This window comes from Neolamprologus brichardi, chromosome 13 (genome assembly GCF_056152115.1).
Source record: "Neolamprologus brichardi isolate AB-2024 chromosome 13, ASM5615211v1, whole genome shotgun sequence".
NCBI classification, from domain to species: Eukaryota; Metazoa; Chordata; class Actinopteri; order Cichliformes; family Cichlidae; genus Neolamprologus; species Neolamprologus brichardi.
In genome coordinates, this window is record NC_142116.1 from 17416743 (window position 1) to 17440890 (window position 24148).

The 24148-nt window shown below is 40.2% G+C and overlaps 2 protein-coding genes across 2 annotated transcripts in view; both read left to right on the forward strand.

The window, feature by feature from the left end:
- Nucleotides 1-8204, forward strand: part of mcph1 (microcephalin 1) — a 34395-nt gene extending 26191 nt beyond the window's left edge. Inside the window, exons 14-15 of the mRNA XM_006800724.3 lie at nt 7454-7691; nt 7786-8204. Of these exons, the coding sequence (XP_006800787.2) occupies nt 7454-7691; nt 7786-7838 (291 nt within the window). The 3' untranslated portion in view covers nt 7839-8204. The remainder of the gene's footprint in view (nt 1-7453; nt 7692-7785) is intronic.
- A 1938-nt stretch (nt 8205-10142) lies between these two features.
- On the forward strand, nt 10143-21840 carry agpat5 (1-acylglycerol-3-phosphate O-acyltransferase 5 (lysophosphatidic acid acyltransferase, epsilon)). The gene is made up of 8 exons (XM_006800725.3): nt 10143-10968; nt 11560-11629; nt 11712-11827; nt 13059-13148; nt 14136-14226; nt 15110-15271; nt 18426-18549; nt 19882-21840. The coding sequence occupies exons 1-8, from the start codon at nt 10750-10752 to the stop codon at nt 20105-20107; spliced, it is 1098 nt and encodes a 365-aa protein (XP_006800788.2). The 5' UTR covers nt 10143-10749; the 3' UTR covers nt 20108-21840.
- Nucleotides 21841-24148: the final 2308 nt, after the last annotated feature.

Genomic DNA, 24148 nt, shown 5'->3' on the forward strand with positions numbered 1-24148 from the left:
AAACAACATGGCTTTTTTTTTCATTTGCATCTACTTCAGAGTTTAAATGACATTAGCAGAACCATGATTCACAAGTATAATGAAGCATTAGATGCTTTTACCCTTGAAGACCAAAAAAGTCATGGGAAAGCTCTTTGTTTTTTCCTTCTTACAAAAAAGAATCCATTTTTACAAAGCAGGTTTTTCTGTTAGGTTGGGAGTTTTAATCTCAGCAAGTTGTGGGTGTTTTCTGTAGCCTAGCCCATTCTTGTTTACACAAGCCCAAAATAGCCCAACAAAACATGGTCCCACACTCTTACACACAGGAAAGTGCAATTTTTTTAAATTTATTTATTTATTCTCATTTATTTATTTTACAGACTGAATGTTTTTGAAGCCCTCTAAAAGGTGTTGTGATTTTCCAGGATGTTCTGATAGTAATTAGGAGTAATGGAGTATTTCCAGAAACTCTGGTGAACAACGCGCCTAAAATGCATGCATTAGCGATTTGTTTTTCTGTGGCTTAAATAATGTTTTGCAGCAGAGAGCAAAACATTATTGTGAAAACTAATGGTTACGTTTGATAGAAAATTAGGGAACTGGCTTCCAGCAGCATGCAATGATAAAAGCACGTGCATCCATTTATTTTTATAATAACTATTCTGCAACACACAGAGTGCGTACTGTGGTCTTTTTGTCCAATTGGAGCACTATCTTGACATGACAAAGTTGTTGTAGTCAGTAAAAAAAAATGAAGGGCTCTGTGACATCAGAAAACTAACCACATGTGTGATGTGTAGTCTAATCACATTTTAGTGGCAACTAGAGGGGTCTTCTCGATGTCAAAGTCAAAATGACAAAAAACTGAATCGGACTAAACTTACAACACACAAACATGCACAATTTTAATGTTTTATATAACACACTGGACTCAAAGTGCAGGCTGAAAAAACAAGGTAAACTAGTTCAGTAACTCAGAACCTCCTTTAGCTGCAGCAGCCTCCATCAAATGTTTCCTGCACCACAAGTAGGAGGAATGTTGAACCGTCACTCCTACAAGACTGTTTTAGGTCATCATTATTTCTGGGATGATTTGCTTGAACATTTAATTTCACTGAGTTGCTCATTCACAACATCTCAGTTGGGTTTTCCTAAACACTGCTTCTCATTGTTTTCAACCTTTGGGTCATTTTCTCATTGCACCATCCAGCCTCTACAAAGCAGCAGGTCATGTAGTTCTCCCCTTACATGGAGCGATGAATACATTGGTCTTTCAAAATGCTTTTGTAGCTGTTTGCCATCGTTGAGTATCACTGTAATGCTTCTCATATGGTTTTGTCAAAGATGTTGCAATTGAGGCATGGTGCATACCAACCAGTCTTTCTTGAGAAGAGCAGATTGATAATTGTAGATTTACATGAATAGTACAGCTGTTAAATATTTATTTGATCCAGTTAGATTTGTTTAGATGACGTTCAGACCACATTTATGAGCACTCGACGTTCACAAACCTTTTCTTGGGACAGTACAAATACCAAAACAGAATTGTAGGAAGTAGCCTGATGTAATAGTTATGGTATAAAGGAAATGCTACACATTTTAAGCACATTACCAAAGAGGAAGGACATGCAGTCATTGCAAAAATATTGACTTTTTCAGGTGTTCAGGCTGAATCACCCACGCAGTAGATTGATCTGCATCACTTTCAGTATTTCAGTTTATTTTACGGTCATTGAAAACTAAGGGAAGGGCAGGAACATCAACAGTGATTCAGTTCAACATACATCCAGTCCAGGGACCATTCATTAATTGAATTTATTACTGCTCCATTTATACAGCTTCCTTATGCTGTTAACATGTGTAAAGTCTGCTGAGCTGTCGAGAACACAAAGTGTTCGATTATACAAGGATGCTAATTTATTCATCCTGGTTACAGCGCTGCTCATGCTGTCTGTTTGCCTCCACTGTCCTCTCTGGATTCTCACTTTACAAAAAAAAAGTAAAATTTGAATAAATAAAAGGTAATGAAATGCAGCTCCCATCTCATCCATTCGATCCCTATACAACCGTTGCAAGAGCTTGGTTCGCATTGCCGGCAATAAGTCGGACTCGTTCCCGGTGGGTGATGGGCTCCGCCAGGGCTGCCCTTTGTCACCGGTTCTGTTCATAATTTTTATGGACAGGATTTCTAGGCGCAGCCAAGTGGCGGAGGGCTTTCGCTTTGGTGGCCTCAGAATCTCATCTCTGATTTTTGCGGATGATGTGGTTCTGTTGGCTTCATCGGGTGAGGGCCTCCAGCTCGCACTGGAGCGGTTCGCAGCCGAGTGTGAAGCAGCAGGAATGAGGATCAGCACCTCCAAATCTGAGGCCATGGTACTCAGCCGGAAAAGGGTGGAGTGCCCACTCCGGGTCAGGGATGAGTTCCTGCCCCAAGTGGAGGAGTTCAAGTATCTCGGGGTCTTGTTCGCGAGTGATGGGAGAAGGGAGCCGGAGATCGACAGACGGATTGGGGCTGCAGCTGCAGTAATGCAGATGCTGCACCGGTCCGTCGTGGTGAAGAGGGAGCTGAGTGTAAAAGCGAAGCTCTCAATTTACCGGTCGATCTGCGTCCCTACCCTCACCTATGGCCACGAGCTGTGGGTAGTGACCGAAAGAACGAGATCGCGGATACAAGCGGCGGAAATGAGCTTCCTCCGAAGGGTGGCTGGCTTCTCCCTTAGAGATAGGGTGAGAAGTTCGGCCATCCGGGAGGGGCTCAGAGTAGAGCCGCTGCTGCTCCACATCGAAAGGAGCCAGCTGAGGTGGTTTGGGCATCTGACAAGGATGCCCCCTGGGCGCCTCCTGGGTGAGGTGTTCCAGGCATGTCCCACCGGGAGGAGGCCCCGGGGCAGACCCAGGACACGCTGGAGAGATTATATCTCTCGGCTGGCCTGGGAACGCCTTGGTGTTCCCCCGGATAAGCTGGAGGAGGTGGCTGGGGAGAGGGAGGTCTGGGCCTCTTTGCTTAGGCTGCTGCCCCTGCGACCCGGTCTCGGATAAAGCGGATGAAGATGGATGGATGGATGGAAATGCAGCTCATCCATGGTGTTATACTTTTGTACTTTTCTGGCATCAGTACCATTTTGTTGGGGTGAAAAACGTTCTTGCTTCCACAGCCCAAATTCATGCTTATTAGTTTGAATGTGTTTGAATGTGAGCTATATAAAACAATTTAAGTCCATAGAATAAAGTGCTGTATGAATATACGTGAAAAGAGGGGGGGGTCTGGTTAGTCGTAGCTTACTGTAGAAACTCCTCATCATTGTCTGCTTTGTTTCACTGGAGTCAGAAGCACAAATCAAAAATCTTACCTGATTTAACTTGACCTTATTTCCCCTTCAAGGTTGCCTCCTGCACCTCTAGACATCACAGCTTCTCTTTATGTCAGACTCTATTCATGGGACTTTATCCACTTCCCAAAAGTGAAAGTCAAGGATTATCTTTTAATACACTGGAACAGATCCATCGTGCATCACAAACGCACAAATTCAGGGGGGCAGAACAAAAGTTCTAGGCATTAATATAAAAACAACAACCACACTGATAGAGGATCTTGACGTGTCAGAGAACCAGACCTAGAAAGTGAGATTGGCTAAATTTAAAAAAGATTTTGGACTTTCATGGGTTACGTTTATTGATTACATTTCATATGCGATTATGCTGTTTATAAGTTAACTCAAGCTTTTTTTCCACATTATGTTAAAATAAAAAAAGGTTTTAGCATATATGCTGATACTGATGCAATGGGCTTCAGCTCGTCTCTACCCTTAAAAATAGGGTATTAATGTTCGACCAATACATTAATAAGATACAAACAGAATTGTGAGTTATGATAAATCTATCTGCTACTACTTTGAGGGTAGATGGTCTCTGTTTCTCGTTTGTGCCACACTTTTCACTGTTTCTCTACAGCTCCGACAACAGCTGGACAGTGTTTGTAGAGAGGTCTGTCACTTCCATGCAACCTCACCAATATTCTAGAGACCAGAGCAATAACAAGGATGTTTTTGCCCACAGTATGGGGAATACACATTTTCCTTCATGACCAATGATCATGGACCGATCCAAGCCTGTGACTGGGGACTTATTTGCTTATTTGCTCCTACATTGTCACCGTGATTGTCATTCGTCATAAATGGCAGGCAAAAGAATTAATAGACAAACTTCTTCTTGTATGTGTGCTTCTGTTTTTCCTCCCATATTATAGCTCAGATAAAGTCTTTTAATCTTTAATGAGGGTTAAATCTAATGTGATGCTATTTCCTGAACTCTTTCCTCAACAGTCTCTGATTTTGTGAATAAAGACTTAAAGCCTTGAAGTCTGTTTTTTTGCAGGTATTTGATTTGGTATAGAGCCGTTTGCCCCTTCAGTTTGTCAGCTGAACCCTGCTGCATACTGTACAGAACTGTCGTGAGAATTTAGAGCATCGGTTACCAAACTCAAAAAGAAAGATCCTCCAAGAAAATCACAGCTTCAGTCAGGCAGAGAGCTTCAAATAAGTCTGAGAACAAGGTGAGCTTAAAAAAATTAAACAAGGCACAGAGGTTGGGATTGTAGTTCAACTTGTTCTTACCCGAGTTTATGTGATTCTAATCAAATTAGAGTTATTTTACTTGGAAGTATCAGAGTTTGATCATAATTTATCAATTTTCTACTGCAATAAACTGTATTTGAGCGAGGTTTAGCATTCAGCTGTGGGTTGCAAATGTCTGCTTATACTAACAACAGCTGTTGCTGTCTAAATTGGTCTCATATGGTGCAGTGATTGTGTGTTGGTTTAGGCCGTGAGGGTGTGTGCCTCCCAGCCAAACTGCTGCTTTATCTCCAGCAGCCACCTTCAGGCTATTTTCAGTACTTCAGTGCTGAAACGGGCCTGAAGGAATCAGATTTGTGATTCTGATGAATGCAAATTAGATTTTTGAGGGTCAAAGTGGACACTTTAATTTGCTCCACAGATGAATAACATTTTTGAATTTGACTTGAATTTATTCATCGGCGGCCGCACATATCAGTATCATGTAAAAGCGGTTTCAGGGAAGAGTGCTCTATTTGCCTCTTTTAGTGCCGTGCAGGTTGACAGCACTGATCTTTAAAAGGGAGAGAATTGTTTTCATGTTTATCAGAGAAAGAAAAGCTGTGACTCATATTTATCAAGTTTCCATTTGAAATCTTGGTAGAACTACAAGGGACAAAGGTTTCCTGAAAATCCGAACACAATGAATTCTGGGAAGCGTGCCAAAAAACCTAACAATGTTTGATGGATTAGTGAGCAGTCATCGGGAGATTAAATTGACTCATAATTCCTTGTAAAGTCACACAATATGAGTTCATGATTATTCTGTGTTTGTCTCTGCTTGGCCACCGTGGAGCGATTGTGGTGGTGTTTTTGCTTGTGTCCCCTTTTCATGACTGTGTGGGCATGTACAGTTTATACTGTACTAAACCGACAGCTCACTTCCTCACAGACCTTTTTTCCCCCGCAGATGGCATTTTGACACGTCACAGTCGATAAATCTCAGGACTAAATAATGAAAAGAATTAAGAATAAATTGCTTCTTCCTCAGGGCCCTGAAACTGTGCATGATGGCTCATTCTTAATCTGTCATTAACTGTTGTGAGACTGGAATATAATTAATCCATGGTTAATGGTGCTAGTAGCACCTGCATGTTTACTGCTATCACAGGGGAAATTGATGTGAACATGCTTGTGCTTATTAATCCAGTTTGGTAAAGTCATATAATCCCCATTAGAGCTCATAGACTTCATCCACACCCGCTGTTATAACACGAAACAATAGGTAAACACGGGTGTTGCTAATGACGTTAATGAGAGTCCTGTTTTCGTTTAGAACTGAGCCCAATTAATCAAATTAGTAGCACCTGATATTAACCACTATTTCATGTAAGAGAGATTTAACAGACAGAGTGATGACACATCTTTTAAGTTAACAATGAGTTTTTCTGCAAAGGCATCTCTGTCATTATGTATAGTTGTGATGAATGAGATGTTAAAAGTGGAAAACATTTGATGTGGCAGGTTCAGTGCCTTTAATTTAGCTTTTAGACATTTTGAGTAATGCTCTTTGCACTGTCAGAAGTTGGATTACAAAAAAACTGTCATTACTATGCTAATTAATTTCTGGAGTCTCTTTATTTGAGTCAGCATCAAGAAACAGACAACAAAGTCTGCCACACATGCAGAGCTGTAACTTTTACACTTCTGTTTTTGTGCAAAACATTTTAATGAACTCTGGATTTGCTGTTAAAGAGCCAGAATAGCTTCTAAGTCTTGTTTCCAGCTTTTGTGCTGAGGTATGCCAATAAGCTGCTGGCACTAACTTCATATACTCACTGGCACGTCATAGGTTACGTCTTACTATTAATGAGTTGGAAGACCTTTTGCCTTCACAATTGCGTTGATACTTCATGGCACCAATTCAACAAGGTGTTGGAAAAATTCCTCAGGGATTTTGGTCCATATTAACTCGATAGCATCACATCACTTGCTGCAGATTTCTCAGCAGCCTTTAAATGATACTCACTTCATACTAAGGGAGCCAGAATGGGTAAAGATAATATTCAGTTCAGGACAGGTCATTTCGGAAACAGGCTCAGGGAGGCGCAGCTCTCTACTGCTACTGTTTGGTGGAGAACATGCATTATGGAAGTGAGAAGACAAATTTAATGACATGCAGCAGTAGTACATAAATACCTGGGAAGTGGACAGAGGTGAGTAGAGAACTCCTGCAGATCAGATGAGATTAGGCATGCTCACGGTGGTATGGCCGCAAGCATAAAATATTCCCCGCACATCGCAACAGACTGAACTGTTGATTCAAGGCAGATTCCATGTTTTCATGATATTTATACTGAATTCTGCTCTACCATCTGAATGTAGTCAAATAAATCCAAAACTCATTAAGCAAGTTTTTTTCCCCCAATCATCTATTGTCCAATTTAGGTGAGCCTGTGTGTATTGTAGCCTCAGTTTCTTCTTCTTAGCTGATAGAGGTGTCACCTGGTGTGGTCTAATGCTGCCGTAGCTCATCTACTTCAAGTTCTGATATGTTTTGCATTCAGTTATGCTAAAGCCCAAGTGAAGCAGTCTTGTCATTTGTTCTGGCGTGAACAAGGTATTTTCACAAAGAGAACTGCAACACACTGGATATTTTCTTTTTTTCACAACCTTTTCTATAAAGCCTAAAGTTGGTTGCCTGCAAAAAATTCACCATGCTGTCTTTAAAGTTGCTTTCATTACCTTTATTCCTTATTTGTGATGCTGAGATATAATTTTTTTTATCTTGATCTTGAAGAGCTGCTCGGGTGTACACAACTAAGTGGCTGGTGTAAAGGTCCCAAGCTTATTTTCTGAAACAGGAAAACATAGTAAAACAATGCACCGGTGTAGTGTTTGAATGTCAGTTTTCTTCACAGATCTGTCGTCTCCAGAGGCACCTATCTGCTGGGGAGCACCAGCAGGACCTGTTCCAAGGTCAGCCTGCCATGTTTGTGTCTCAGCACTCGCAGCCGCCCACGCAGAGCCTGGTGGAGCTGATTGAGCTCTGTGGAGGGACAGTCTGCAAAACTGTGCGGCAGGCGGGAATCTGCATAGGGAAATACAGCGGCAGGAGGCCAGAGGGAAGCAGGATCCTGTCTGAGCAGTGGGTGTTGGGTGAGACATATTCTGTTCAGTTCTGTGATTTATCATGTCACTATAATAGCATGTCCCTATTAACTTTGTCTCGTTTTGTGTGGTTTTATTTCAGACAGTATCACACATCTGAAGCAGCTGTCATACGATAACTATGAGCTGGAGTGACCACCACTGACTTTTCTTATTTTCTCTCTTTTTCCTGTTTTTCGGAGTATGAAGTGTAGTTTTAACAATTGAATGTGTGATGGTGTGCGATTGTATAGTTTACCTCATTTCTTCCATGCAGTATTCATCTTGGTCAGATTTCTTATCTTTTTTGTGTTCATAGATTTTTTTTGTTAACCCTTTGGGACTGTTGAATAAGAAATAATCTCAGTTACTGTGAAACCCTAACTTATTTACTGTCCTGGGTTAAAGTAGCAAGCACTACTGTGTAAAAATGAACAAAATAAGACAATGTGAGTTTAAAAATCCTTAATGAGCCAGTTTGACATTGTAATTAAAAAGTAAATTTAGTGTGATTATAAATGTTTTTGCAATATCTCTTTTGAATAAATACTTTATTTACAAAAAATTTATTTTGGACCTTGTTTCCTGAACTCCTGGATCAAAATGTACGATAAAAATAACTTTTTTTTCTTTGCTTGTTTGTCATCTTATGTATTATTGATTTGTTGTAGTGTAATGAAATGATTACTCCTTTGAGAGTAACAGCTTGGTCTTGGTCAAAACTCAGCAGTGAACTGAAGAAGTGTGATTGGAGTTTACTCAGCAGGGGCACTGGATGACAGATGACAAGCCTGATGTTTCACAGCTTGGACTCTGACACTTGTCATCTTTCCACAGCAGACAGGGAAATAAACACTTTTACATAAATACAGATGGATAAATGCAACTGTCACAATTTTTTAGAAACACAAACTTAATACATGGAAGATGTGTGCCATTTTAACTGATCACTTTTAGAGCTTTGTACCAAGCTCAGTAAACTAAAGAGCAGCGCCAACGTCAGCATCATAAATTTTGACTCCATTTACATGTTAGGTTAGCAAATTTTATCATCATCTGCAGATGATGATTTAAAAAACAGAATATTCTAGAAGGGATTGTAAATACTTTTCAAATCCCGGAAAATGGATCTGGGCTTTCAGTCTATTCTTAGTAAGCACCACATACCTGGCATACTATACCCACCTACCTAAATAACGTATTTTCTGTGTTTGTAATGGCCTCATGTCCTCCTGTGTCTGAGTTTTTAGAATAACTCACTGGCTTTGTTAGGTACGCCTGTTCAGCCGTGTGTTATTACAAATGTAACTGGTCATCCAATCGCATAGCAGCAACCCAGTGTGTTTAGCTGTGTAGATGTGGTCAAGATGACCTGTGGATGTTCAAACCAAACAGAATCGGGAGCAAATGTGATTTGATCTGAGCTGATCTGAGTAATTGAAACTGCCTCTCTACTGGATTTTCTCACACAACCCTCTGTGGGGTTTACAGAGCTTAGTCTGAAAAAGAAAATATTCACTTTAGTTCCCTAGCTAAAACACCTTGTTGAAACCAGAGTTGGCAAGTAAATGGCAAGACTGCTTCTAACTGATGGCAAGAGTAACTCAACCACTCATTACAGCCAAGGTGTGCAGAAAAGTAGAAGCAGCAGAAGGCTGCATCCAGTGCCAGTCCTCTAAGCTAAGAATGGAAAACTGAGGCTACAATTCACATGGGCTCTACAAAATTGGACAATGGAAGATTGGAAAAACTTTGCCTGGTCTGATGACTCACAATTTCAGCTGGTGGATCAGAATTTGGTGTGAACAACATGAAACCATGGATCCATCCTGCCATGTATCAACAGTTCAGGGTACAGGGTGTAATGGTGTGAGTGATATGTTTTTGGAAAACATTTGGCCCCTTGGTACCAATTGAGCATTATTTAAATCCATCTCTTTATGACCACAGTGTTCCCATCTTCTGATGGCTCCTTCCAGCAGAATAATGTGTAGTGCTTTTGCATTTTTGGTGTATAGATAGCAAGAGAAACCCACTATGCCAGGCACTGGAGATATCCCCTGCATAAATCTGCCAATATTTACATCATCCGCCTCAGTGTTCCTATTAATGAATGTGCATTTTCCCTTTAAAATAAAATAAACAGAAAGCTCTGTTATATTTCCAACTATAAATATTACTATTACTATCTTTACTTTTAAAAATAAGTACTAATAGCGTTAATATATTCACAAATCATATTAAGCAATCTCCACGTGTGTCCTGAGATAACTTTTGACGCCACATGTTCTCAAACAAGAAAACGAAAATGAGGGGTTTTGCTGGAAAGAAAACCAAAAAAACGCGGCATACGCCTTTAATGTTACAACATATGGTTCTCGTGGTGCACTGTCGCTGATTGGCTGGTCCCTATTACGTCACGTGGCCAGTCGGTTTTACCCGGCGTCATTGCGTAGGGAGGCGTGTGTGACATTTGCGGTGCAAGAAGCTAGTTTGAGAACAGCTAACCGAGTAAAGATGAGGACCTAGAGAAGAAAGTAGGAAATATTTTTTCCGTTTAGCACCAGGGTCGAGTTTTGGCTTTGACTTGGTCATGGTTCCCCGATTAGAGAAGATATTTATGTCAAATGTAGCGTTTGGTAAAACTTCCTGTGTTGGGGAGCACGTTGAGTAGTTAAGCTAATGCCTTTTTTTCTGAACTTGTAGTAAACGTGCAGAGTTCAGGCTGAGGACGTGTTCCGGTTTGCTGTCCTGAGATGTCCGTACTAATATTTGATAACTGCAGCTTAAGTTTATGCATTGCTGTATGGCTTTAAGCGCTTGAGCCGACTTGACAAACTGCGTTTTTTGCACACAAGGTTAAAATTAGCTTTAGCCAACTAGCTCCTCATTCCCTTCTTGCTGCAGCTTTCTCACTTTTCCTCCGCTGACTAGTCGGGACAGGTGTGCTGAAATTGGGCCAGGTGTGTTGTGGGATACCCAGGGTGCACTGCTACTTAATCACGGCGTGCGCTGACAGTCCACTTCAGGGATTTTCTGTCACTTCAGTGGAGCCAGAGGTGCAATCATGCTGCTCTCTTTGGTTGTGCACACATACTCGCTGCGGTACTGGTTTCCTGCTACGATTATGCTGGGGACAGCCCCGGCTTATCTGCTGTCATGGGGGGCTTGGCGCTTGCTGTCAACTATCTTACCATCGAGTTTGTACCACAAAATAGACGACCAGTTGTACTGCGTCTACCAGAGTATGGTCCTATTCTTCTTTGAAAACTACACAGGAGTTGAGGTGGGTGATCCTCCACTTTGTGTGTGGGTTATTTTACCTACTAATATCTAGTCTACGAATAGAAAAACAGACTGTCTTAAGATACAGCTGCCTCTGGGTGCATATGTCTGCAGGTTTTCAACTTTAAAGTCTGTGGAGAATATTGCACTTTTTCAGGTCTCTGTATCTGTTAAAACCGTTGGGGTAAATGTATAACATTGTAAGAGTGTGTGCACACACTCAGCCCAGTTAACCAGATGGACCAGACCCATTGCAAGAAAGTCTGCATTCTTTGGCACTGCTGTTGCCACACCTAGAACAATAGGTGGTTTTCGTACGTTAAGGTGTGTTTACTGAAGGCACGTACAGTGGTGTAGCTGGCTGACCTTTGCCTTTGAAAATGATTAATCTCATAAATTCATTGCAGTATCATCAAATGGAGGCTTCTTAAATGTGCTGTACTGTTTGAGTAAATTCTTTAGGATTAATTGCAAAGACTCAAGTTTTAACATTTAATGAAACAATATAAATGTTAATTTTACAGTGATGTAAAATTAACTTTTTGCTGACACGTATACTGCCTTCAACCTGCTTTCTTTTCTTTTTCTGTAGATTGTTATTTATGGAGATATACCAAAGAACAAGGAGAATGTGGTTTACCTGTCAAATCATCAATGCACAGGTACTTAATTTGAATATCAAGCTTTATAAAATGTAGTCCAATGTAAAGCACTATTCAAATATCTAACCTTTTTCTTTTGTAGCTGACTGGATCATTGCTGACATGCTTGCCATCAGGCAGAGCGCTCTGGGTCATGTCAGATATGTCCTTAAAGATGGACTCAAGTGGCTGCCGCTATATGGATGGTATTTCTCTGAGGTAATGTATCTGTGTGAGTATGAGGAGGTCATTTTTAAGATTAAGAAGAGACCAGCTGCTTAATCTGGGGTGGCTGTAGTTCAGGAAGTAGACAGGAAGGTTGGTGGTTCCAGTCCCTGGCAAGATACTGCTAACCCCAAGTTGCTCTCCAATGCATCCATTGGAGTATGAATGTGTGTGAATGTTATATAAAAAGCACTTGAGTAGAAAAAAGTGCTTGTATTAATGGGGCACGGTGTGTGAAGCATTTTGAGAGCTCAGAGTATAAAAGCATTTACCAGCTTGGCACTGTGACTGATATTTACTGCATTATTATACAACATGAGTGCTCATGGGTTACACCAGTGCTGCAACGTTGGCATTCCATTTGAACTTAACCTGTAAAGTTTCGTCACTTCATCTTGGATCATTAAGACGTCATGGTGTGTGCCTTTGTCTTACTTCCTGCTAAAGTAGTTAACCTGACATTTTTTGCCACAGTAACACATACACAGATGGATATAAGGGCTGGTTTGGGGGAAGGAAAAAACAAAAGTGTGTGTGTGTGTGTGTGTGTGTGTGTGTGTGTGTGTGTGAGTGAGAACATCTCAGCTTGGAATTTACAGATCTCAGAATAAAAAGGCTAACCCCAGTGTGGCCGGGTGATTACCACAAACACTCTTCTAACATGTGAGATCGCTGTCTAAAACAGGAAGTCTTTGACACAAGAATTTTTTTGTTTTTGTTTGTGTGTGGTGACTGGTTTGTAGCAAAGCTTTCATCTCATCTCTAAAGTCTCAATTTGTTGTTGATGAAAGCACACCTAAGCCAAGAGACCACACTTAGGATTGGGGTCACACCATCTGTAATAAACATAATAAACCAAACCCATCTCTAAACGCAGCCTTCATTTTGCACAATTGTTCCATAGCATTAAAAAAATCCCTGCTATAAACATATGTAGTGCTTTTCTACTCAATAGAGCACTTTAAGTCTCACTCACCCAATCACTTCTATTCATACACGCACTTTTTACCAAATGCTTTTTGTTTGTTTGTTTTGTAATACATCAACACTGTGATGTATGCATCAGGGACAACTCAGGGTTAACATCTTGCCCAAGGATACTCTGACACAGAGTAGAGCCGAGAATCGATCCACCAACCTTCTGATTAGTAGACCTGAACCACAGCTTCTCTATTAATTCACTACTCTATTAATCTCATTTGGATTTTTTTCTTCTTCTACCTAGCACGGGGGAATCTATGTGAAACGAAGCTCAAAGTTCAATGAAAAGGCGATGAGGAAGAAGCTCCTTGCTCAGACTCAGCGTGGAGCACCGGTAACTACACATCTTCAAATATTTCCTAAATGTAAATCTTTTGTCTCTTAAGTTAAAACAAAAGAGGCTTGAAGATTTAAATTGCACGTAATTATATTCTTAAAACAGGAAATCCAAAATGTTTTGTTCAAAGGTCATTTGAAGCTTATTACCATTTCAACACTTTTTTTTTTTTTTTTTTTTTTTTTTTTTTTTTTTTTTAAAACCTCCTGGAATTTTTTATAAAAACAAGATGGTAATTGAAATTAAAGTTATAAATTTTTCAGGGTTTTTTTTGTTCTCTGTGTCTGTAAAATGTTTTATTTTCTGCCGTGGCAAACAGGCAGCAGTTTTTACTCCATCAAAATGGATAACTGGATGTTTTTATGTATTGAGATTCATTTGTTTTGTGTGTTTGCTGCGGTGCAAGGACTTGCTTTTAATCGCTTTTTTGGATTTGACTGTGGGGGATTAGTGTTGCCTGTGTGTATGTGTGTGTTGTAGCACAAGCCGTCATAGTTTCCAAAAGGCACACTGTGAAAACTGTGTAACACAGTTCACTGCTGATAGTTGCTGTTCATATAATCAGTTGTTAATGCAACAAAAAATTGGAAACTGAGACAAGAAACTTATGATCATATTAATAAAGACACAAATTTTCACAAATGGTTCAGTTTGGCTGGAATCAGTAAATCCCACTTGGCTGCGGATGCCAGTAATTACATTGGTTCAAACTGCTGCATAGTTTTATTTGGTGCAAATGTTGTCATAAAGGCATCGGCACAGGTTGGACAACAGTAGATGAATCAGATACAGCCGGGGCCTGGGAAGCAGGTTTTGTTTTCAGGTTAGCTGGAATCTAAACTGGTATGAATCAAGATAATGAAAACATTTTATCAGGTTTTCTTTTAAGCCTAAACAATGTTGGGTTTACAGATTCCTTCTCAACAAATAGTACATTTGTTAGGAAACTGTGTCTTTGATTTCATGTGCTTTTTCTCCTCACAGATGTACCTCGTCATCTTCCCTGAAGGAACTCGGTATAATCCAGACCTCAAGAATGTTATCGCTGACAGTCAGGCTTTTGCTGCGAAAGAAGGTAGAGTCATAACAGCAGCCACTCACTGCTGTACTTGTGCATACTGATTCAGTTCAGCCCACTCAGTCAGTAAAACAGCTGACTTAAATTTAGTTCTGTGACCTTCTTTGACCACTAAAACATAACCTGCAAATAAAACTTTCTTGAGCGTTAACAAATGAGAAAAATTGTATAAAACTAGAAGCAGACCTGGCTTCAGTAGGATTAAGGACTCAGAAAGCCATATAAATGCTCATGAATATAAAACAGATTATATGGAACAGTAAACATATCAGGTAAAAACCTCACTAAATAAAAAAAATATTGTAATACTGGTGCTGTGCTGAGAAGTAGCCACGTTCCACCAGCTTTGTTATTTTGGCACCACCATGAAGTGCAATGAACTGAAACAATTCAGGGGCTTGTGCTGCTTTCTGCTCACAAACAGCCTCGATTCTGCAGAGATTAGGACTATCTCTGGGCCTCGGCACTGAATATCACCTTCCCCCATTAATCCAAATAAATCGCTCTGGAGAGCTGACATGTGCACATGACATTATCTGTTATTAGTGTGGCATTAGTGAGCAGAGGACGGTGGCACACCAACCTAGGATCCACCAAGCTTTGCTGTGAATATCTCAAACAGCCACATTCACATTTGTTTTTCTTCATTTTGCGGGAGATTCTAGCCGTCACCTGTTTTACAGTAGAGCAGTAGAGCTGGCAGGAAATGAGGAGAGATGGGGAGATGGCGCACAACAAAGGTTCCCATGCACACTCGTGTATGAGGAGCCGTCTGCGTGGCTCATAAATCACTAAGACACCGGGACTGTAATATGTAAAACACTGGTTGCATGTGCGGATAAGAAACAAATTTATGATGGTTTTTACATATTTTTCACAGGGCTCACTGTCCTGAAGCACACTCTAACACCCAGAATGAAAGCAGCTCACGTAGCCATCGATACTATGAAGGGCCACCTGGATGCTGTGTATGACGTCACTGTGGCCTACGAGGGAACGCTGGACAGCTCCGGGCAGAGGAGATCTGCACCAGCGATGCCAGGTATGCAGGCATGTTGTTTTAGACACGAGTCGGGGGGGGGGTTCTGTTGTTGGTGTTACAGCTGATTACGTGCACCTTTATTTCTGTAGACAGCAGTTGTTGTTGCACGAGATATGCTTTGGTTTGCCCGTAACAGCGACCTCAGTTTGCTTTCTTCTTAATCAGTGCATCCGTAAACACACACACACACGTAGTATTATTAGTCCTTCAACATTGTAAACGACGCCACCGGTAATTAATCACACAGCAAACATCACCTATTAACAGTCACACCTTCCTGTAAACAACATGACTCGGTGTTTTGGAGCCTTTGATTATTCCGTGTTCCCAGTTGTTCAACAAGCGCTCTTTGAATGAATTAAAAAAACAAAAAAACATCCCGTTTCAGGAATAAACATCTGTGTGTTTCTAGAAAACAGAACAGAGAATAGAAAAGCATTCCTGTCCTCACGCACTTCCTGGCCTCATGTGGCGAGGTGACGCTGGTGATTTCACAAGGAGCTGGAAGTGACTCGAGGCTGCCAAAGCAAATGTTTCTTATCAGGGTGACTAAATTAGCATTCAGCATATTTCTGTAGTCCTTTAATAGCTGCAAATTGAGAGGATAAATTAGTAATTTACTGCATAATAGAAATTATAATATTTGCTGCTCCAATTCCTGCTTTACTTAACAAAAACAACAAAAAACACATTCTTAATATTAAATGTAATGCATTTCAAATCAGAATGGCTTGTTGATTTGATTGCAGCCATTTCAGTGCCTCTGTGGGAGGCCTCTTGTTTTGATGGCTGTAAATGAGGGGTGGTTTTTGCATTGCTACAACAATATTAGCATGTGGTCCAGGACTTTTTCTTCGTAGTCACAAAAACATGGTTTAAAAAAATGGTAGCAGCCAAAATGTACCTGACTTAAGAATAACTTTATTAACTTATTGGTTACTTGGATTTGTTCATTGACTGTGAAGGAGGGGGGGGGGGGATAATGCTATTGCAAATAAAGAAGTTTTATATCCCTTTTTTTTATTGAGTGTATTAAAAACAACAACACAAATCTTTAAACTGATTAAATTATAACTTAAGAACAAATGCTTGATTGTTACCAGTGATTACAAATTCCGTTCTTATCTTCTGGAGTGCTACTTGCATACGATTACACATATTTGCAATTTTGCTTTTGTACTTCACTGCAGCTTTTAAATCAGTTGATGTGATTGAAGTGCACATGTTCAGCTTTAAATAAAAGAGAATAAGAGAGAAAATAATAAAATCCATGAAGTGTTTCTGAATTGTAGCCATTTTTATATGAAGTTCCCAATTTTTCATTGTCAAAATTAGTTTGACAATTGACTGACAAGCAGTTTCATGGCCAGATGAAGCCCCGTCCCTTTTGTATGATAAATGAAGGAGACGTGACATCTGAAGGTCAGTTGGTATGTTGACTTGGTATTTTACAGCTTCTCACTGTGATTGTAAAGGGACCAAAGATGTATTGGTGCATGTGAGGGAGGCTGTTGTTAAGCTGTCAGGTTATCAGAGAGAAGTTTTAAGTGTCCAAATCAACAATCCGCCAGCTGCCTTTGCTAAAAAGAAGACTGGACATTTCAGCAACATCAAAAGGCCTAAAAGACCACAGAAGACAGCTAAAGTGCACAATGACGTTGAGAAAGACAACTTCACAACATCTAACCACACACAGTATACTCTTTCAAGGAAGCAGGAGTGTGATTGTCAAACACCTTCTTGAATGCACGTGCAGAGGGGAGCGAACTCAGGAATGAGAAGGACAGATTACACTTTGCCAGAAAGCCTCTAAAAGCATTTGCACTGTTCTGCAATAATATTGGACCAAAGAAATAAACATGAACTTGTATCAATGAGAAAAGTATGGAGAAGGAAAGGTACAGCTCAGACCACCTGTCAAACATGGTGGCAGCAGTGTTGTGACATGGGCATCTGTGGTCCACATGCTACAAATCAGTCCTTTATAATTAGAAATGAGATTAGTTTGTTGAAATACTTTTGAATAAAAACGGCTCTTGCGAAATATTTGTTAAAGCTGTCAAATTCCTGCTGAAATACTGCATGTTAAGGAGGTAAAATTGTAAAGACTATCCTTGTTTCAAATATTATGGTCCAACTTGTAACTGCACCGCTCATGGTAGCAATCGGGTTCTTTCAACTCGCGAGATCAAAGATTCCCTCTCTGTTTTTATTTGTTAACGATATTTGGATCATAGCGAGTTGTTTGTCACTTCACAGCAGAGTTGTTTTCCCTTCCAGGTGGTTGTTTTTTAAAGGTTGTTTTGCAGCATTGTTCTGCTCAAACACACATGACATGCAGTCATTGAGATTGAGCTTTGATTTATGAAACGCTTTAAGAGTCTTTTAGCCTCTCGGTGCCAAACACGAGTGTCTGCAGCCAAGAAACCCAAAAACAGGATTTAACCCCCCGCAAGCACGAGGAGGAAATGCACCAACACTGCTTTGCACCTTAAGAATGACTCCGGCGTTTTTATTGTGCGTTACAGTAAAAATATTTTCGTGCCTTCAGCCGTCAACGAGTTGTCGGCGCTCGTTAAACTGGCACACATTGTGTGCGAAGGTCAATTTAAATCCGGGCAGCCGCTGATAGAGGTGCTCTCTCCAGCAGTCTTTCGCTGCCGACTTCGATCAAGTTTCCTCTTTTGGCCTCAGTGCCACATTTCCTGATGATATTGCATGTTGTGGAAACAGGAACTTGAAGGTCTCTGGGGATAGACGAGCAGCCTTGAGCGTTCACACTTGGTTACGCTTTTATATATGACCTCCTCAGACGTGTGACTTTCTGTTTCTTTGCTTAAGTGCAGACTGACAGTTGAATTTTAACATATTGTATGAAGAAAAGTTGAAACTGAAACATTAAATCTATTATGTTTGGAAAGATGTTTTGTCTTTTGTGTCATATGATGTAACACCAGTGACTGTTTTGTAATTACCTTTAAGTGATTTCCTTCCTTTACTGGTCTTTACTGGGCAATTGCATCACAGCAGCTCCAGTCCATCACTGTCACCTCATGTTGGTTTTTAAGTGCTTACTGTACGTGACGTTGCACTGACAGGCTTTTCCTGTTTTTGATTGGTCTTTTTATGGATTTATTTCTTTTCTCTTTGACAGAATTCCTCTGCAAAGAATGCCGCCGCATCCACATACACTTCGACCGTGTGGACGTAAAAGAAATTCCCTCGGAGCCGGCGTTTTTCCGCAGATGGCTGCACGATCGCTTCGAAATCAAGGACCGGTGAGTGTGTGCGTGCCTGTGTGTGGAGTAATTAATCATGTTGAAATTGCATGTCATCTAGTCAATATGTGAGCTGTGAGGTGTTTTTGCAAAATGACTTCTTTTGTGTGCCACCGCTCTGTTACAGAGAGATAAACCTTAACTTTGTGTTTCTGTATTTAGAATAAATTAATACAGTAACAACTTCATATTCAACCAGTAAAATATAACAAAGGGTTTTGTTTCACAGGTTTCAAGCCAGAAAACATAATTATTTACTCTACATATCTCTTCTTTTTTTTCTTTTTTTTTTTGCATGCGATGCTAACTAATTAATTACTAATAAAACAATACCAGGTAGTCATTATGAAGTTAATAATTAATAAATCATTTATTTTAATAAGCTTTCTCATTTAGATCAAGACCTGTGAACAAAAGACATAAACGACAAATCGACCCGTAACAAAAACAGTTACACATGTTGGCAAACTAAGAAAAGCGTGTCTAAGGGTTGTTGTGACGGTGAAAGAACACAGTGTGGTTTTGACTTTATGTAGTTGTGGACAACAAACTGTATATAAGAATTTTTTTTCACTTAATGTGAACAACAGTTGCTTCTTGGCACACAGTTTAGTAAGTAAAAAAAAAAAAAAAAGGCTGCTTCAGGCACACGTGTATAATTGGGTCAAATGTGGTCGCCGATTTGCTCGTTAATTAAATTGTCTTTACACTGACAGCTCGTCGCAGATAGCTTATTCATTTTTAGTGAGAAATGCAGAAAAGTAAGGTTTTCTTTTGTGGCTTAGCTGGTGTGATTATGTGACATTATCTCTGAAGAAACCATTTGAATAATGGCTTTGTGACATTTCCATGTGGGCACAGACAGAGAAGGGTCTAGATCAGTGGTGTCAAATTCAATTTACGTCATGGTCCAAGTACACTTAAGTTTAAGTGGTCCAGATCAGCTAATTTCAGCTGTAAAAAGAAATAAAAGTCCCCTTTTTCTCTGCTTCAAAAAAAGAGTTGACCTGCGCATTTTAATCCATGAGGTGTTTTAAGAAAGTCTTTGTTTTTTTTTCTACATGATGAAGAAATCAAAGTCAAAGGTGTAAAACTGCATATAAAGTACTGGTAGCTCATTACCTGTATTGTAACCCACTGTAATAAACTTTAATGTTGTTTACTGTTATACTAATGACAAGAAAACATTTGTTTTGGTATTCCTTTGTTGTAGTATAACAGACCATGTGTGATTTCTTAGTCTGTAAGAAAGATGTGAAAGTGACAAAAATTGTCTCAAATGTTTTTCTCTCCTCATCCTGATTTCATGAGACTTTTTTTTTCTTTTCAAAGGCTGCTGACCAATTTCTACGAGTCGCAAGATTCAGACAAATTATGCAAGTTCCCCGGTGAGGGCAAACCTTCTCCGCTGAATCTCTCAAAAACCCTGCCCTCCTTGGTCATCCTTGGGGGACTGACACTGCCAATGCTGCTGACAGAAAAGGGCAGGAAGCTGTACGTGAGAACCTGGGTGTGTGGGACGCTGCTGGGCTGGCTGTGGGTAAACATTTTTCCCTAACAAATCGAGGCCAGTCTGCCACGATGAGACGCACAAAAGACTCGAGACGGTGCCATTTTCCTGTATCGCGACACAATGTATGCTCCAGATGCAGAGCAGTATGTGATAAAAGGCTCAGAGATATTTTTGTTTGACTCTTCGACCGGAGACACTGAGAAATGTTAGCCTTTTGTGCTACTTGCTCCCTCCTCAACCTGAAATGAGAAAACCTTTGTTAAAGTATTATATTCCCCAAAAGTTATTGAAATAGCTTCATACCTCTATTAAAATAACCCCTCCTTCCTTTCATCGGATTTAGCCAAATTAGTATCCTTGCATGCTGTTTTCTTCTTTGGTCTTTGGCCAGTTTAGAGTTCTAATTATTTCTGAGAGCAAAGTGTGCCAAGCACTCTAAAAACACATGCAACGATCACGTTCGGCTGCTGTACTAAAGAGCACAGCCTGCTGCTGATTGATCATTTAAGTGCACTGATTTATTGGTATTGGTTGTAATGTTTGTCTTGTTTCATGCCAAGTCTCATATCAGGAAGAAATGCACTTTTTCCCCCTCGTGTAAGGTGATGTTTGTTTTTGTTTTTTACATTGGTCGAACAACATGCAGTCCTCTACACGGGCCCATACCGGTGACACCAGCTACATTTTTATGTTTATCTTAAATATTCATCTTGTTTCCTCACTGTGAATGTAGCCGTAAGAACAAGTATACTTGTGCATCTGTGAAAGACTAGCCCCTCCCCCTTTTTTTTCTCTTTTCAGCTCAGCCTTTTTTGTCAAGAAACACTGTTGGAGCTCGCAGTGGAGGACTGTCAGTGAACTTGTTCCACTAATGTAAATCCTTACTTTCACCTTTAAAATCGTCAGTCATTGCCAAAACCTGTTGCGTTTTTGTTTTTTCCACATCGTCCCACTGAGAGCGTCTCTGCGTGTTTTAATTTGAGCAATACGTTGTCGACGACGGCAAAGAGACTTTACGTGTTTGTTCCTCTGAGTTATTAAAAAAAATCTGATTTTTTTCATAATTATTCATAACTTTTCTATATGCATTTGTTACGACCGTGTTAGACGTCTGTCTACCTAACAAAAAGCTGACAAAGCCATGTTAACAGTATATCGCAGGTTTCCTGTGCACTCAAAGCCATTTGTATTTTAAACATCATTGTATCGTGAAATGCACTGTGTGTCTGTTGTCGTTGTTTACCATGAAATCATTGCATTTTTCACACGTCACTTTACGTATTTACGACCTCCTGTAGCCTGATGTGTGTTTTATTTCCTTGTGTGGATGGTATAGTAATTTACATCTTGCTCTAATACCTCACTTGAATAATCCTTCCTTGTTTTTAAATGACCTTTGTCAGCCATTTTCTAGTCATTTTTATCCAGACGAGCTCTGACTGTAACTCATCAGGAAACTCTGTGTAGACAGTGTATTAAATGCCAACTGTTTTTGGAAATGCGTGCCTTCTCTTTGGAGGAGTCGGTCCTCGGCCGTCTCACAGAGCGCCACAGTGGCTCTATTTTCTTTCCGCCAGGTGACTGCACAGACGCTCTCTGCTGGAGCTGCTGCTCACTGCAGCATGCGGCAACACTGTCTACAGTTCATAGTGGCTTATTTTCCTCTAAGAATGCATTGATTTACACTTGAGGACTATTATTAAATGGTGAAACCTTTAATGCGTGTATGTTATGGAAGTTGGGGGGTGAGAATGAAATAAAGTGGTTTTCCTGGGCAAGTTGTCTCTTCTCTGTTGCTCTTACTGCTTTGATTATAAGTTTGATATCAGATATACGTAGAAGATGCATACTGTTCTGCCTCTGTATTATGTAAATACATTATGCTTTATTCCTTCTCATGGTCAGGAACAATACTCAGGTAGGCTGTGGTGTTTAAACTGCCTTTCAAAGTTTTGTAGACAGCCTCTTCTGTCTTAGGCCCTTTCACAGCCCTCCATACAAATGATTCTTCCCAACTGCATGAGTGACTGAAGTTAAGTTTGGCATATAGCTTGGAGAGTAAAAGCCTGGGAATGCATTAATATCAATAACACTCACAAACGGCAGGCATTTCTGAAATTAGTGAGATAAGCACCAGCTCAACAATGAGATGCAGTCGGTCTGCTGTGTGGTTTAACCTGTTGTGTTTATTCAGAGTAACGACATCATGCAGAAACAGACCTGATGATGTTTGTTTAGTTTTTAATGATTGGTGATGGATGGTCAACAGAGGGCTGAGATAAAGGAGGAGGTGGGCAGAGAAAGGGAACAATGGAGATGATGATGAGTGAGGAGGGGAGGGGGTCCTGGCTCTAATTTATTTTTTTTGCAGATCAGTTGGTCAACATAAACTAAGGCAATGCCTGGTTTTACATAGTGTCTTTTAAAACATGTCCTAAGTTTTCTGCACCAGTTTTTTCTAAATTCTGTTTTTAATTTCTCATGAAATATTCTGATTTCCCATGATCCCTTCTGCCTTGTTATTGGCTCTCCTCTCTTCCCCCATTTAAATCCTGCAAACACCCCTATAAAGGGGGGAGGTGGATCAGGGGAAGGGGGAGGCAGAAAGGCAAGTCTTTACCTTCACCATCACTTGGCACAGTCACGCTTCAGATCCAGTTCCTGAAGCCAGCTCCTTCTCCTCTTCTCTGGCTTCTGAACTCTTTTCTCCTCCTTTTCCTCTCTGTTTGTGTTGGTCCTTATTTTCTCTTTTGTCACCTTTTCTTATTTTAACTCTTTCTTTTTTGTTTTTTTACTCTCTTACTTTTTTTTCCTGTCTGCTCAGCCTGTTCCCTCCCTTTGACTTTCCTTTCCCCCTTTCTTTGCACTTTGTTTTCTTTGTTCTGCAGCTCTGCCTGCATACCCTGTGCTTGAAAGAACACAAGTCACTCCTTTTTCTTTTAATGCTACTTTTAATACTGCTAATTCTTCTTATCATCCAACCTTTTCTCATCCTTTCATCAAGTTTTTGTTAAATTTCTTACTTCATCTCCTGCATTTTTTTAATCCCCAGTACCTTTTCTAATTTCTTCTCACCCTTCAGTTTTGTCTTCTCGTCCTCCTTTTTCATTTCTTTGTTCTTGTCTAACTTCACCCCAAGTTTCTTTCCACCACTCCTGTAGTTCTTCTTCATGACAAAGTCCTCTCCTTCAGTCACAAGTTTTCTGATGTGCCTGTTTGGTTCTGATGCATCATCTGGGACATGCTGCTGAAGATCCAAGAGAGCAGACTCTTCACATCACCATCTGTGACGTGGGTAAGTTCTTTGGGCCACGGCGCTGGGAAACTATGATACTACAGAGAAATAAAGTAAAGCTTTACAGTAGGAGTGTGCAGTTTACTGTAGATTTTATTTTATGTGTACAGCACCCAACACACCAGAGTAAACAATTATCTTTGATAAAACCCTGAAAAACTACAACACACAGCGAAAATTTCCACACAGCTAAAACCTGATAACAATCTGTTGGCTTTTTATCTCCTCTGTGATCTCATTATTCACGTGTGTTATGGTGTTACTGAAAAAAGACGAGTTTAAAATATGCAGAAGGCTGTAATGTAGTGTGAAATAAGTCATGTTTTGGTTAAGCACTTGCTTCTTAGTAGTTTTCGCAGATAGCCTGACATGAATCCAGCTCTTGCTATTGGCTCCCTGTATGCTTCCTGAGCGCGTCAGGGTCTGGCTGCATGTCAGAGCATGTTGACTCCTCATGGGCCATTTTGCAAATTTAGATACTCAGCTGGGGCCTTCCAGCTGTTTCACAGTCACACTCTAAAGGTGATCACTGTGTCATTAGAGCCCCTCGACTCTAGAATGATCTACCTGAGGAGATTTTATTGGTGTCGTATGTGATGTCATCTCTTTTTTTGGTCTTTTTTTGGTTCTGTTTATTGTTTCTGCGCTCTTGCTTTTGTGATTTTATTGGTGTTGTTTATTTGTCATAACCTTGAATCTTTATTTCTGTTTCATCACATTAACTGTATCTGTTTTCTTTGGGCTGATGTTTGAATTTACTTTCTGAAAAGTCTGCTTTTTGTACTTTGTTA

Bases quoted from the DNA above. Each gene is read 5' to 3' on its own strand.
- agpat5 (XM_006800725.3), top strand. From the start codon at position 10,750: ATGCTGCTCTCTTTGGTTGTGCACACATACTCGCTGCGGTACTGGTTT. The intron at 14,227-15,109 runs GTAGAGTCATAA...TATTTTTCACAG, and splicing joins GGCTTTTGCTGCGAAAGAAG to GGCTCACTGTCCTGAAGCAC. The intron at 15,272-18,425 runs GTATGCAGGCAT...TCTCTTTGACAG, and splicing joins ATCTGCACCAGCGATGCCAG to AATTCCTCTGCAAAGAATGC.